General features: G+C 46.7%; 1 protein-coding gene across 2 annotated transcripts in view; it reads right to left on the bottom strand.

Annotated features, from left to right (window-relative positions):
• TTC7A (tetratricopeptide repeat domain 7A) overlaps positions 1-16082 on the bottom strand; it is a 577716-nt gene that overhangs the window by 369245 nt on the left and 192389 nt on the right. For both annotated transcript variants that reach the window (XM_073628505.1, XM_073628506.1), the window contains one exon: positions 8508-8645. In XM_073628505.1, the coding sequence (XP_073484606.1) occupies positions 8508-8645 (138 nt within the window). The remainder of the gene's footprint in view (positions 1-8507; positions 8646-16082) is intronic.

Below are 16082 nucleotides of genomic sequence, written 5' to 3'. Positions count from 1 at the left end.
CCTGATTAGAGCCATAGGCTCTAATAGGCGCCCAAAAATGTGAACAGCGGGCACAATGCTGTGCGTTCGCTGTTCACTCATATGTGTGTTAGCAAATCGAAGGAATTAGCTTTGCTAACACTGAATCCGCCTCTCAGCCAATCATGTTGCCGGGTCTGTTACCGGTCACCTGAATGGCTGAAACGTCAGGCGCTGTAATTAGACGCCTGAGAGAGGACAGAAGAAGACATGGAGGACGTGCAGGAGACCGCCGCTAACCCGCTACGAGACAGGTAAGTGCCGGGCAGCATCTGATGGGGCACACTCTGATGGGGCACACTGGCGGCATCTGATGGGGCACAGTAGCGGCAATTGATGGGCACACTGGCAGCATCTGATGGGGCACAGTAGTGGCAATTGATGGGCACACTGGCAGCATCTGATGGGGCACAGTAGCGGCAATTGATGGGCACTCTGGCAGCATCTGATGGGGCACAGTAGTGGCAATTGATGGGCACACTGGCAGCATCTGATGGGGCACAGTAGCGGCAATTGATGGGCACACTGGCAGCATCTGATGGGGCACAGTAGTGGCAATTGATGGGCACACTGGCAGCATCTGATGGGGCACAGTAGCGGCAATTGATGGGCACTCTGGCAGCATCTGATGGGGCACAGTAGCGGCAATTGATGGGCACTCTGGCAGCATCTGATGGGGCACAGTAGCGGCATCTGATGGGGCACAGTAGTGGCAGTGGATGGGCACTCTAGCAGCATAGCAGCATCTGATGGGGCACAGTAGCGGCATCTGATGGGGCACAGTAGTGGCAGTGGATGGGCACTCTAGCAGCATAGCAGCATCTGATGGGGCACAGTAGCGGCAATTGTTGGGAACACTGGCAGAAATTGATGGGCACAGTGTCAGTAATTGATGGGCACAGTGGCTGTGTTTGATGGGCACAGTGTCTGCGTTTGATGGGCACAGTGGCTGCGTTTGATGGGCACAGTGGCAGAAATTGATGGGCACACTGGCAGCATCTGATGGGGCACAGTAGTGGCAATTGATGGGCACACTGGCAGCATCTGATGGGGCACAGTAGCGGCAATTGTTGGGCACACTGGCAGAAATTGATGGGCACAGTGTCAGCAATTGATGGGCACAGTGGCTGCGTTTGATGGGCACAGTGGCTGCGTTTGATGGGTACAGTGGCTGTGTTTGATGAGCACAGTGGCTGCGTTTAATGACACATTGGCTGCGTTTGATGACACAGTAGCTGCAATTGATGTTTTTTTTTTTCAGTTTGTTTGCGCTCCCCAAAATTTTGAGCACCAGCCTCCACTGCTTAAACCCCCCTCCTGCCCAGACCAATTTTCAGTTTTCAGCGCTGTCACTCTTTGAATGACAATTGCGCGGTCATACAACACTGTACACAAATGACATTTTTATCATTTTTTTCCCACAAATAGAGCTTTCTTTTGGTTGTATTTAATCACAGATGGGGTTTTATTTTTTGCTAAACAAACAAAAAAAGATGTAAAATTTAGAAAAAAAAAAATGGTTTCATAGTTTGTTATAAAATTTTGCAAACAGGTAATTTTCCTCCTTTGTTGATATGCGCTGATGAGGCGGCACTGGTGGACACTGATAGGCACAGATAAGGTGGCACTGATAGGCACAGATAAGGTGGCACTGATAGGCACAGATAAGGCAGTACTGATGGGCACAGATAAGATGGCACTTATGGGCCCTGATAGGCACTGGTAGGTGTTACTGATAGATGGCACTGATGGGCACTGATAGGTGACAATGATGGGCAGCGCTGTTGATGAGGCACTGATTGGTGACACTGAGTGGCACTGTGGGCAGTGATAGGTGGCACTGTAGGGGGCGCGCAGGCCGCTCGGGCATGGGAGGACATCAATAGACGTACTCTCGGCAAAGTAGGTCCGCGCTGTAGCCGTCATTCGGCTATAGCACGGATCTGAAGAAGTTAACTACCGCAGCTCCGAAAGATATTACCCCCTTCATGACCAGGGTATTTTTTGCTTTTTGACACTGCGCTACTTTAACTGGCGATTGCAAAGCTATACGCAAATAAAATTAATATAATCCCCCGTGCTATAAACGAAAAAAAAAGCATATATATATATATTTTTTTTTGTGGTGGTGGGGAAAAAAAGCATATATTTAAAAAAAAAAAAACAGTATTTTGTACTTTCTGCTATAAAACATATCCAATAAAAAAAATGTAAAAAACAAAATGCTTCATACATTTAGGGCAAAATGTAATCTGCTACATGTCTTTGGTAAAAAAAAATCCTAATAACTGTATATTGATTGGTTTGCGCGAAAGTTATAGCATCTGCAAACCATGGGATATATAATGCCTTTTTTTTTTAACTAGTAATGGCGGTGATCAGCGACTAATAGCTGGACAGGGGACAATCTGACACTAACTGACACTTTGTGGGAACTGGCTAACTGCCACTGACATCTCCAGTGACACTAATACAGTGATCAGTGCTAATAATATAATAAATAAATAATAATAATATACACGGTCACTGTACTAGTGACACTGGCTGGGAAGTGGTTAACATCTGGGGCAATCAAAGGGTTAAATGTGTACCTAACAATGTTTGCTATGTGTAATGTATGCTGATCTGACTTAGCAATGTGCCAGTTTTTATTCCCTTTAAAATTAAATAAAAGATATGTGGCGCTATTCCATCAATCAGTAGTACCACTTGAAATATAAAATAATGGGCCGATCAAACCCCACCTTCTACAGTAAATATCCGGAGAAAGTACCCAATAAATATTAGCATAACAAGTGAATAAAAAATAAAAAATGGTGGAGATACAATTCTAAGGTATGGGAAAATTTAAAATCTATCAATATACTATCAAGTGCTTAATCAACAATACCAGTTTCCCCTCGTTAAGTAAAAACAAAATATTTTTCTATGTGGATCTGTGAAAAAATCAAACTAACTTCTCAAATAAGATGCTCAAAACCAAAGTACATGTGATAATGATGAATCAGTGCCTTACAAACAAATCAATACCTCATACATATTCACTGTGAATGAAATAAATAAATATATGGATATAAATATGACTAATATGGTAAAGTGACCCTTAATCGTGAGTATGGATATACAGATATTAAAGTGACAAAATAGTGCAAAGATGTTCAGCATAAAATGTGCAATAATTAATACATAGCCAAATGCAAATTTCAATCGTACCATAAAATTATAATAAATAAATAATAAAAATAATAAATTAATAGGGCAGCCAATCCCACCACAGGGATGCTGTCCCAAACAGTGACAATGGTGTAGTAAAGTCCAAAAAAGTGCAGTAGTGGTAAGTGGTTTCCACAGCAAAGTGCAGTGATTTTTTCTTTTTTCTATGCACGTTTTAGTGCATCTCCCAAGTGTTTCCCCCAGCCTCTCACCTCCAGAAGCGGCCCCCAATGGGCCAAGTAGAGCGGGTGGATAAAGTCACGTGCTGTGACGCAACGCGTCAGGGTAGGAGGAGTCAGGTGCCGACGCTTCACGGGGACGGCCGAACCCGGAAGCTTTGCTTACATCTACCGTTTGCTGCTTATTTTTAATGTAAGTTATTACGTTTTTTTCAAATAAATGTTTTAAATACTACACCATGAGACCTCTCCTCTGTTCTCGATTAAATTGCTGGGACCGCTGAAAGCGCTGGAAGCTGGGGATGAGAGACAGACTCATTTGATGCTTAAAGACACGCTGCAGGGAACACATCCTTTCCTAGTTATTATCCACCCGCTCTACTTGGCCCATTGGGGGCCGCTTCTGGAGGTGAGAGGCTGGGGGAAACACTTGGGAGATGCACTAAAACGTGCATAGAAAAAAGAAAAAATCACTGCACTTTGCTGTGGAAACCACTTACCACTACTGCACTTTTTTGGACTTTACTACACCATTGTCACTGTTTGGGACAGCATCCCTGTGGTGGGATTGGCTGCCCTATTAATTTATTATTTTTATTATTTATTTATTATAATTTTATGGTACGATTGAAATTTGCATTTGGCTATGTATTAATTATTGCACATTTTATGCTGAACATCTTTGCACTATTTTGTCACTTTAATATCTGTATATCCATACTCACGATTAAGGGTCACTTTACCATATTAGTCATATTTATATCCATATATTTATTTATTTCATTCACAGTGAATATGTATGAGGTATTGATTTGTTTGTAAGGCACTGATTCATCATTATCACATGTACTTTGGTTTTGAGCATCTTATTTGAGAAGTTAGTTTGATTTTTTCACAGATCCACATAGAAAAATATTTTGTTTTTACTTAACGAGGGGAAACTGGTATTGTTGATTAAGCACTTGATAGTATATTGATAGATTTTAAATTTTCCCATACCTTAGAATTGTATCTCCACCATTTTTTATTTTTTATTCACTTGTTATGCTAATATTTATTGGGTACTTTCTCCGGATATTTACTGTAGAAGGTGGGGTTTGATCGGCCCATTATTTTATATTTCAAGTGGTACTACTGATTGATGGAATAGCGCCACATATCTTTTATTTAATTGTATTTTGGGGAACTGAGTGGACCTGTCTATGTTGGCGGCTCTCCATCGGGTGGTTTACCGTCAGGTTCAAGATTTTCTTGCCCACATTGTGGTTTTGCGCACTAGTTCCCATTCATTTCGTTTTTATTCCCTGCTGTGCAGGGAAACAAAAAAACGGCACATTGCCGCTGTCAGAAGAGAGCTTTGTGCTTATTTATATACACAAAGCTCTCTCCTGTCACTAGCTCTGACAATCATTGGGTCCTGGCCATGAGACCCCCTTCACACTGAGGCGCTTTTCAGGCGCTTTCATGCTAAAAAAAGCGCCTGAAAATCTCACGAAAACCATTTCCATTAGAATCAATGAATGCTTTCACACTGGGGCCGTGCACTGGCAGGGCGGTGAAAAACACCTCTCTCCATTGAAATGAATGGAAAGCTCTTCAAAAGCGTCTGAAAAGCTCTTCAAAAGCGCTCAGTGTTTTACTGGCAGTTTAGAACCGCCTCAGTGTGTAAGGGGCCTAAATCATTGGCCAGGAACCACTGATCGGCATGTGTTGGAGCCAGTGACAGCACAGGCGGGTGGGTGGGCACGTGTGCGCCCCACCTAACTCAAACTGCAGATACACATATATATATATATATATATATATATATATATATATGTTATTCAACGCAGCCGGCCCACACTGTAGCAGTAAAACCACAGTGCACAGTCGGCATTCGGTTAAGATGTACAGTACAATATACAGATGTGTATAGTATATACAGATTATAACATGTACAGAAAATGAGTATTTTGGGGTTAAGGGAGAGAGAGAAGAACCATCTTACAGCAGGCTGGTCTATGCCTGTAGGGGTTGTTTTTTTTATACACATAAAACTCAGGGAGGCCACTAAGGTCTCTTTTGACATATAGTCTTAGGGCTCATTCTGACGAGTGTTTTTTTTTCAAACGCGATGTTCGCTATTAGAAAGTAAATACATGAGTTTAAATGGCAAATGCAAGAAAAGGCTTCCCTTAACCCGCTTTGCCTGCTGTTCACATGCACCTCAAAAGTACAAGCTGCACCCAAAGAAACGCAGCGTGACGCAGGTCAAATGCAAGCTCTGAACTGCCAGTGTGCAGCTCAATGAAAGTCAACCGGATTTCATTGACCTTCGTTTGACATGCGTTACCAGAGCAGGAAGACAATGCCCACTGACATAAGCCCCTACAGAGGTGAAGAAGACTATACCCTATAGCAGGCATCACTAAATGGCGGACCGCCTGGACTGAGACACTGTCTCACCTGGACCTGCGGTCGCGCCATTTAGGTTCAGCTTTTTCAATCCTGGCCTCCGGAGCTGCCAGAGCAGGAGGCAGGATAGTAATGCATGGAGGAGAGGAGGCACAGCCACACTGGATGAAGGGTTGGAGCGAGCTGCATGAGTTAACTTTCCAGATTAACTAGCGGGTGATTGGTTGCTAGGACCACTGAATGGTCGATCACCAATCACTGGCTAGTTAATATGAAAAGTTAACCCCGGCAGCTCACGTCCAACCCTCTATTCAGTGCCACTGTGCCTCCAGCTCTTCAACCTGTATAAGCAAGGAGAGCATTGTGCTGTGTGTGTGTGGGGGGGGGGGGGGGGGGGTGGGCGGTAGAGCACATTGTTGGGGGGGGTGAAGTGAAAGTGGAGTAGTGGTGGAGGAGGGTGATGTGAAAGTGGGTAAGTGCTATGGTGGGGGGGGGGGGGGGATGTAAAGGGGTGGAATGGCATGGGGGGTGGGGGTGATGTGAAGGGGGAGAGTGCTATTGGAGGGGGGGGGGGGTGATGCTAAGGGGAGCAAGTGCTGTAGGGGGAGAGATGTAAAAGGGGGGAAAGTGCTGTGGGGGGAGAGATGTAAAAGGGGGGCAAGTGCTGTGGGGGGAGAGATGTAAAAGGGGGGCAAGTGCTGTGAGGGGAGAGATGTAAAAGGGGGGTAAGTGCTGTGGGGGAGAGATATAAAAGGGGGGCAAGTGCTGTGGGGGGAGAGATGTAAAAGGGTGGCAAGTGCTGTGGGGGGAGAGATGTAAAAGGGGGGCAAGTGCTGTGGGGGGAGAGATGTAAAAGGGGGGCAAGTGCTGTGGGGGGAGAGATGTAAAAGGGGAGCAAGTGCTGTGGGGGGAGAGATGTAAAAGGGGGGCAAGTGCTGTGGGGGGAGAGATGTAAAAGGGGGGCAAGTGCTGTGAGGGGAGAGATGTAAAAGGGGGGTAAGTGCTGTGGGGGTAGAGATATAAAAGGGGGGCAAGTGCTGTGGCGGGAGAGACGTAAAAGGGGGCCAAGTGCTGTGGGGGAGAGATGTAAAAGGGGGACAAGTGCTGTGGGGGGAGAGACATAAAAGGGGGCAAGTGCTGTGGGGGGAAAGATGTAAAAGGGGGGCAAGTGCTGTGGGGGGAGAGATGTTAAAGGGGGGCAAGTGCTGTGGGGGGAGAGATATAAAAGGGGGGCAAGTGCTGTGGGGGGAGAGATGTAAAAGGGGGGCAAGTGCTGTGGGGGGGAGAGATGTAAAAGGGGGGTAAGAGCTGTGGGGGAAGAGATGTAAAAGGGGGGCAAGTGCTGTGGGGGGGGAGAGATGTAAAAGGGGGGTAAGAGCTGTGGGGGGAGAGATGTAAAAGGGGGGCAAGTGCTGTGAGGGGAGAGATGTAAAAGGGGGGTAAGTGCTGTGGGGGAGAGATATAAAAGGGGGGCAAGTGCTGTGGGGGGAGAGATGTAAAAGGGTGGCAAGTGCTGTGGGGGGAGAGATGTAAAAGGGGGCAAGTGCTGTGGGGGGAGAGATGTAAAAGGGGAGCAAGTGCTGTGGGGGGAGAGATGTAAAAGGGGGGCAAGTGCTGTGGGGGGAGAGATGTAAAAGGGGGGCAAGTGCTGTGGGGGGAGAGATGTAAAAGGGGGGCAAGTGCTGTGAGGGGAGAGATGTAAAAGGGGGGTAAGTGCTGTGGGGGTAGAGATATAAAAGGGGGGCAAGTGCTGTGGGGGGAGAGATGTAAAAGGGGGGCAAGAGCTGTGAGGGGAGAGACGTAAAAGGGGGCCAAGTGCTGTGGGGGAGAGATGTAAAAGGGGGACAAGTGCTGTGGGGGGAGAGACATAAAAGGGGGCAAGTGCTGTGGGGGGAAAGATGTAAAAGGGGGGCAAGTGCTGTGGGGGGAGAGATGTTAAATGGGGGCAAGTGCTGTGGGGGGAGAGATATAAAAGGGGGGCAAGTGCTGTGGGGGGAGAGATGTAAAAGGGGGGCAAGAGCTGTGAGGGGAGAGATGTAAAAGGGGGGTAAGTGCTGTGGGGGTAGAGATATAAAAGGGGGGCAAGTGCTGTGGGGGGAGAGATGTAAAAGGGGGGCAAGAGCTGTGAGGGGAGAGACGTAAAAGGGGGCCAAGTGCTGTGGGGGAGAGATGTAAAAGGGGGACAAGTGCTGTGGGGGGAGAGACATAAAAGGGGGCAAGTGCTGTGGGGGGAAAGATGTAAAAGGGGGGCAAGTGCTGTGGGGGGAGAGATGTTAAAGGGGGGCAAGTGCTGTGGGGGGAGAGATATAAAAGGGGGGCAAGTGCTGTGGGGGGAGAGATGTAAAAGGGGGGCAAGTGCTGTGGGGGGGAGAGATGTAAAAGGGGGGCAAGAGCTGTGGGGGAAGAGATGTAAAAGGGGGGCAAGTGCTGTGGGGGGAGATCTGAAAGGGGGAAGTGCCATGGGGGGTGTGAATGGGGCAGTGGACACTAATGTGAAAGGGAAACTGAGGGGGGACTGAGGACACTGATGTAAGAATGGGATTGTAAAATAAAATGAGGGGGTTGTGATGGGAAGGATCTTAGTCTTCGCACAAACATGCAATTCGGACCTCTGTTGGAAGAAAATTTTACTGATCGGACCTCCAGTAATTTTAATTCAACACCCCTGGCCTATAAGATTCTTTTACTAGGACAGCAGATTACCTCCGAAAGCATGGCATACTGCCCCCTTCTGGCCATTGTGATGCTCAACAGGTCATATACTGCAGAAGCATTCTGTAGGCTGACAGCGCGGTCTTCCTTCTGGTCTGGAGCGCGGCTAATAACAGCATCTCTGTTGGCCTGTAACAAGGAGACAATTTTTAGCCGCTAATGATTTAATAAACTTTTGCAAAAAATTCTAAAAATTTAATTAATTCACTCTTTTTAAGGACAACTCAGTTAGAAGCATACAATGCCTTTTCCCCCTATAAAATATTAAAACATTGTCATACATTTAAAATGTTCATCTTATAGTGTGTGTTGGTGTGTATATATAAATATATACAGTATATGCCTCGGGGAACATATATATATAACGCATCATCAGTTCCCATTAGCTTTTCCCCAGTCCAGCCAATATAAAAGAACTCAGTGCCCAGACCAAATAACACGTGTATAACATAATGATGATATCCTTGCCCCTAATCAGTGTCCCTTAAAGTGTATTCAACGCCAAAACATACAATTCTAAATAATTGGATGAAGCAAAGAAAGCTGGTCAATTATTTTTAATTTTTTGCAATTGTGTGTTTGTGTACTTTATATTGTAAAGCGCTGCACAAAATGTTGGCACTATATAAATATACTGTGTAAAAATAATAATAATAATAATTGAAGCTTGGTAATGCATGTACTACAGGGTTTCCCCCCAAAAAACAGAGACTTGACTTCCAATTTAAAGTGGTTGTAAACCTCTGAAATGAAAAATGATCAAAGTATATCATTCTATAGTGAGTATTTGCCTCATTCCATAGAACCTAGTGGAAGAATCACTAAATGGTGGATCACGGTCCGGATCCAGACCAAGTCAATGTCCTATCTGTACCACCGCGGTCCCGCTATTTAGGCGCCATTCTGCCCAGAGCCATCACCATCGCCGCTGTCATTCTCACAGAGCCGAGAGTGGGAGGCGGGACAGCTCTGGATGGAGGACGGGGGCTGCCCGAGTTAACAAGCAGGTGATTGCTTGTTAGGATACAGGGCGGTCCTAGCAACCAATCACCAGCTTGCAGCTCCCACTCCATGTCAAACCTGCTGTTTCTCCCTCCCTTCTTCCTATAAAGTAGGACAGGAAGAGGGTGGGGAGGATGTGAAGGGGGGCTGAGGACAGTAATGGTGGGCTCAGGACTGTAGGACAGTAATGGGGAAGGGTCTTAGGATAGTAATGGGAAAGGGGCTCAGAACAGTAATGGGGGGCACTGAGGACAGTAATGTGAGGGGGGCTCAGGACATTAATGGGTGGGGGGTCTGAGGACACTAATGGATGGGCTCAGGTATGTAATGGGGGTGACTGAGGATCATTATGGGGGGGGGGCTGAGAACATTAATGGGGTCACTAAAGATGTTATTGGGGTCTCTGAAGGCATTCATGAGGGGGGGGGGCTGAGAACAGTAATGTGAGGGGGGCAGAGGAGACAGTAATGTGAGGGGGGCTAAGGACAGTAATGTAAGGGGGGTGAGGACAGTAATGAGGAGGGGAACTGGGGACAGTAATGTAAGGGGGGGTAATGTGAGGGGGGGTGGAGGACAGTAATGTGGGGGGGGCTGAGGACAGTAATGTGGGGGGGGGGCTGAGGACAGTAATGTGAGAGGGAACTGAGCACAGTAATGTGAGGGGGAACTAAGGACAGTAATGTGAGGGGGGCTAAGGACAGTAATGTAAGGGGGGGCTGAGGACAGTAATGTAAGGGGGGGCTGAGGACAGTAATGTAAGGGGGGGTGAGGACAGTAATGAGGAGGGGAACTGGGGACAGTAATGTGAGGGGGGGGTAATGTGAGGGGGGGCGGAGGACATTAATGTGAGGGGGCTGAGAACAGTAATGTGGGGGGGGCTGAGGACAGTAATATGGGGGGGGGCTGAGGACAGTAATGTGAGGGGGAACTGAGGACAGTAATGTGAGGGGGGCTAAGGACAATAATGTGAGAGGGAACTGAGGACAGTAATGTGAGAGGGGCTAAGGACAGTAATGTGAGGGGGGCTAAGGACAGTAATGTGAGGGGGGGCGGAGGACAATAATGTGAGGGGGAACTGAGGACAGTAATGTAAGGGGGGGCTGAGGACAGTAATGTGAGGGGGGGCGGAGGACAGTAATGTGAGGGGGCTGAGGACAGTAATGTGAGGGGGGCTGAGGACAGTAATGTGAGGGGGGCTGAGGACAGTAATGTAAGGGAGAACTGAGGACAGTAATGTGGGAGGGAACTGAGGACAGTAATGTGAGGGGGTAAAAGACAGTAATGTAAGGGGGGCAGTAATATGAGGGGGGGGTGGAGGACAGTAATGTGAGGGGGGCTGAGGACAGTAATGTAAGGGGGGCTGAGGATAGTAATGTAAGGGGGGCAGAGGACAGTAATGTAAGGGGGCGCTGAGGACAGTAATGTGAGAGCGGCTGAGGACAGTAATGTAAGGGGGAGCAGTAATATGAGGGGGGGGGCGGAGGACAGTAATGTGAGGGGGCTGAGGACAGTAATGTAAGGGGGGCTAAGGACAGTAATGTAAGGAGGAACTGAAGGCAGTAATGTGAGGGGGCCAAGTACAGTAATGTAAGGGGGGCTGAGGACAGTAATGTAAGCGGGGGCTGAAGACATTAATGTGAGGGGGAACTGAGGGCAGTAATGTAAAGGGGGGGCTAAGAACAGTAATCTAAAGGGGGGATTTTGATGTGAATGGGAGTGACTGTGGATACTGATGTAAGAACGTGGTATGATGCTCGATTTAGATTTGTGCATGGGTATTTGCACGCGCACGTCGCTGATAGAGCAGCATATTCATTTTAATTTGTTGCCCAACCCAAGAGAATCGCACCGCATCAAGCTGGATGGTGCATAAATAATCTGTAGGTGCCTATGTGTGGGGGTGCCATTAATGTGAATCTGGAACACATTTGATCGTTCCCCAGCCACAGAGATATGAATCTAGCTTAGGAGGAGAGGGGGCTCTGATGTGAAGGATTCGAATTATCACACAAACATGCCATTCGGACCTACGATGAAAGAAAATCTTACTGCCTGGACCTCCATGAAGTTTAATTCAATACCCCTGACCTAGTGCAATTTCTGCCTGCTCACTCCTCCCTCCACTATCTGCATGAGTCACTTCTGATCATTTCTACACATACCGACAATTCTGGGAGTAGCCCCCCCTCCTCCGGCACACAGCATGTGATTGACAGCCTCAGCTGTGCATGTTTCCCTTTGCGACTGTGTAGAGCAGGGGTGTCGATTTCCTTCACTCAGGTCTCAGATTACACTCAGCTCCCTGCTCTATGTTGTGCAGTGTGTGACCTCAAATCCCCGCCACCCGGCCTTCTGCAACTTACTCACGCAATTTGAATGGCTGTAAGCAAAAGAGAGCTGCAGCTAAACAGGTACAACTGATGTAGGAGGATTGGTGTATCACCTGAGGCCAGTCACTTTGCTGGGTATATGTAAGGGTTTATAACCAGTTTATTCATAATAAGTGGTAAATAGAATATCCTGCAATACACTAAATGTCTCCAGGGGGGTCTGCTACCTAATTACTGATTAGATGGGAGAAAGTAATATTTTTAGCAATATCAGAATTTCTCCTTTGGGACACAAAAAATAAAATCTTCTGCAGTTGTTATGGAAATATTATGGGTGGGCTGTATTAGAGAAGTCAGAGTTTATAAAGGCATATGATGTCAGGATTATATAATCCATAAATGTCTGTTTACTGTTCTATGGGGATTGAAACCCTGACACATTACGTTATATCAGGCCAAGCATTCTACATTATTATATAAGGTGAAGTATAATGTCTTTCTACTGATAGCTACATACAGAAGGGATTAATATATGAACAGCGTGATTAACCTCTTGCTTACTGGGCAATTAAACCCCCTTCCTGCCCAGACCAATTTTCAGCTTTCAGCGCTGTCACTCTTTGAATGACAATTGCGCGGTCATGCTACAGTTTACCCAAATGACATTTTTATCATTTTTTTCACACAGATAGAGCTTTCTTTTGGTGGTATTTAATTGCTGCTGGGTTTTTTATTTTTTGCTAAATAAAACAAAAAGGGACTGAAATTTTGAAAAAAAAAAAAAAAAACTATTTAATAGTTTGTTATAAAATTTTGAAAACGGGTAATTTTTCTCTTTCATTGATGTGCTGATGAGGCGGCACTCATAGGTACTGTTAGGCTGTGTTGATAGGCACTGATAAGGCGGCACTAATGGGAACTGATAGGTGGCACTGATGAGGCGGCACTGATAGGTGGCACTGAGAAGTGGCACTGATGGGTGGCACTGAAGGGCACTGATAGGCGGCACTGATGGGCACTGGTAGGTGATACTGATTGTCAGCACTGATCTGTGGCACTGATTATTAGACACTGATGGGCATTGATTGTCAGCACTGGTGGGCATTGATAGGTGGCACTGTGGGCACTGGTAGGTGGCACTGTGGGCACTGGTAGGTGGCACTGGTGGGTACTGGTAGGCGGCACTGGTGGTCACAGCCGCGGCTTTCTGAGTGAGGGACCGATGTCCCTCTGACAGAAGTTGGTGATCGGCTTTTTTCTCCCCTCACACTGACAGCATGAGGAAAAAAAAATACAGATTATCGAGCTTCTGTTTACATCATTGGCTGACAGCTGATCACGTGGTAGGGGGCCCCTTACTTGGATCTGTGATCAGCCGAGTCTCCTAGACTCGGTGATCGCAGAGCGCGCCACGCGCGACCCGGAGGTTCGCACAGACTGTGCTTGCTCGGGAGGACGTCCATGAACACCCTCCCAGCAATTATGTCCCCGTTCTGCAGCTGTCTTTCTGCTATAGCTCAGGTGGCAAGTTAAAAAGTAGGGAGGATCCATATTGAGATTAAGCAGGCAACATGAACAGTAAACAGGCTCCATTCACACTTGCGGCCAAGGGTTTTGCAGTTTTACTTAAAGTGGTTATAAACCTCAGATATGAAATATGAACAAAGCATATCCCTCTATAGTGTGTACTTGTCTCAATCCAGAGAACCAAGTGTAATTTCTGTCCACTGCTTCGTTCCCCTACTATCTGCATGAGTCACTTCTGACAAGTTTTTGGAAATAGACATATGTGTGCTGCCAGCATTGCTGCAGAGGTTGGAGGGGTGGGGGGTCAGCCTGTCAGTGCTCAGACCATACGCCGCACACTGCATCAAATTGGTCTGCATGGCTATCATCTTCTAAAGAGAATTCACAAGAAAGCCTGCAAACAGTTTGCTGAAGACAAGCAGACTAAGGACATAGATTACTAGAACCATGTCCTGTGGTTTGATGAGACCAAGATAAACTTATTTGGTTCAGATGGTGTCAAGCCTGTGTGGTGGCAACCAGGTGAGGAGTACAAAGACAAGTGTGTCTTGCCTACAGTCAAGCATGGTGGTGGGAGTGTCATGGTCTGGGGCTGCATGAGTGCTGCCAGCACTGGGGAGCTACAGTTCATTGAGGGAACCATGAATGCCAACATGTACTGTGATATACTGAAGCAGAAAATGATCCCCTCCCTTCGGAGACTGGGCCGCAGGGCAGTATTCCAACATAACGACCCCAAACACAACTCCAAGATGACCACTGCCTTGCAAAAGAAGCTGAGGGTAAAGGTGATGGACTGGCCAAGCATGTCTCCAGACCTAAACCCTATTGAGCATCTGTGGGGCATCCTCAAATGGAAGGTGGAGGAGCGCAAGGTCTCTACTATCCACCAGCTCTGTGATGTCATCATGGAGGAGTGGAAGAGGACTCCAATGGTAACCTGTGAAGCTCTGGTGAACTCCATGCCCAAGAGGGTTAAGGCAGTGCTGGAAAATAATGGTGGCCACACAAAATATTGACACTTTGGGCCCAATTTGGACATTTTCACTTAGGGGTGTACTCACTTTTGTTGCCAGAAGTTTAGACATTAACGGCCGTGTGTTGAGTTATTTTGAGGGGACAGCAAATGTACACTGTTATACATGCTGTACACTCACTACTTTACATTGTAGCAAAGTGTCATTTCTTCAGTGTTGTCACATGAAAAGATAGAATAAAATATTTACAAAAATGTGAGGGGTGTACTCACTTTTGTGAGATGTATATTACATATATTACATTTTTGTTTTTGGGGATTAGAGATGCACTAACTGTGCAATCCATGAAGTGCTTATGATTTGTATCAGTTACAATATTATATAACAAATGCAGTGAAGGGGCACAGTGTCGTTGTGTAGAATTAGAAGCCTTACAATGTGCTGGGAGCGTTCCATAACCGGCAATGTGACACTTATTGAATCATTCCACAATACAACAACCTGCACATGGCTGTGAATCACCCTGACAAAGCAGAATCTATCAACCTGCCGGCTTGTTAGGAAAGACGGAGGATAATGTGAAAAGTGATGTAACTTACAGCAACTAGACCCGTCATTACTAATATTTGTACAATGTCTCTTGTGTACAGGGAAAATACTCCGCTTCCAACAGAAAGCAAATAATAGAAATGATTTGTGATATCCACCAACCAGTGGACAGGTAAAGTGAATTACACCGATTAATCATTACAATGGCATGTGAAAGTGGGTGGGATATATTAGGCAGCAAGTGAACATGTTGTCCCTGAAGTCAATGTTTTGAAAACAGAAAAATTGGGCAAGTGTAAGGATTTGAGCGGCTTTGACAAGGGCCAATTTGTAATGGCTAGACGACTGGGTCAGAGCATCTCCAAAACTGCAGCTCTTGGGGGATGTTTCCGGTCTGCAGTGGTCAGGAACCATCAAACGTGGTCCAAGGAAGGAAAACTGGAGACAGGGCCATGGGCGGCCAAGGCTCATTGATGCATATGGGGAGGTCCAAGGAAGGAAGGAAGGAAAACTGGCAACATGGTCATAGTTGTCCTGGGCCAGTGATGGAGAACCTTGGCACCCCAGATGTTTTGGAACTACATTTCCCATGAAGCTCAACTACACTGCAGAGTAGGGGTGCAACGGATCGTTGCCGATCCGTGATCCGTACGGATCACCCTCCGCGGATCGGCACACCCGCGATCCGCGGAGCACTTTTCGGCCTCAGCCATAGGAAAGGCCGCGGCTTCGGCCTAGCTCCGGAGCCGGCGGCCATCTTAGTACACCCAGAAGCGGCCGCTGTCTCGACAGGAAGTGACGTTCCGTCGCTGCCATCTTGCTACACCCCACACTCCTGCACAGTACTATAATGATAGAGTGAGAAGGGGGCAAGCGGACATCTTGTTACACCCACCGGAGTTTCAGATTTAAAAGCCATTTTCAACACAAAACTGAGCTTATATGCACAAATACTGTATTTATGCATATAAGCTCGGTTTTGTGTTGAAAATAGCTTTTAAATCTAAAACTCTGGTGGGTGTAACAAGATTTGTGTGGGGTTTTTTTGGGGTTTTTTTTGCTGATCCGAAAATGATCCGATCCGTGACTCTGATCTGAGGATCGATCCGATCCGTGAGATTTTTGATCCGTTGCACCCCTACTGCAGAGTGCATGAGCATCATGGGAAATGTAGTTCCAAA

This window comes from Aquarana catesbeiana, linkage group LG04, assembly GCF_042186555.1.
Source record: "Aquarana catesbeiana isolate 2022-GZ linkage group LG04, ASM4218655v1, whole genome shotgun sequence".
Classification (NCBI taxonomy): domain Eukaryota; kingdom Metazoa; phylum Chordata; class Amphibia; order Anura; family Ranidae; genus Aquarana; species Aquarana catesbeiana.
Note: the sequence above shows the minus strand (reverse complement) of the source record. Positions and strands in the feature narration are given on the sequence as shown.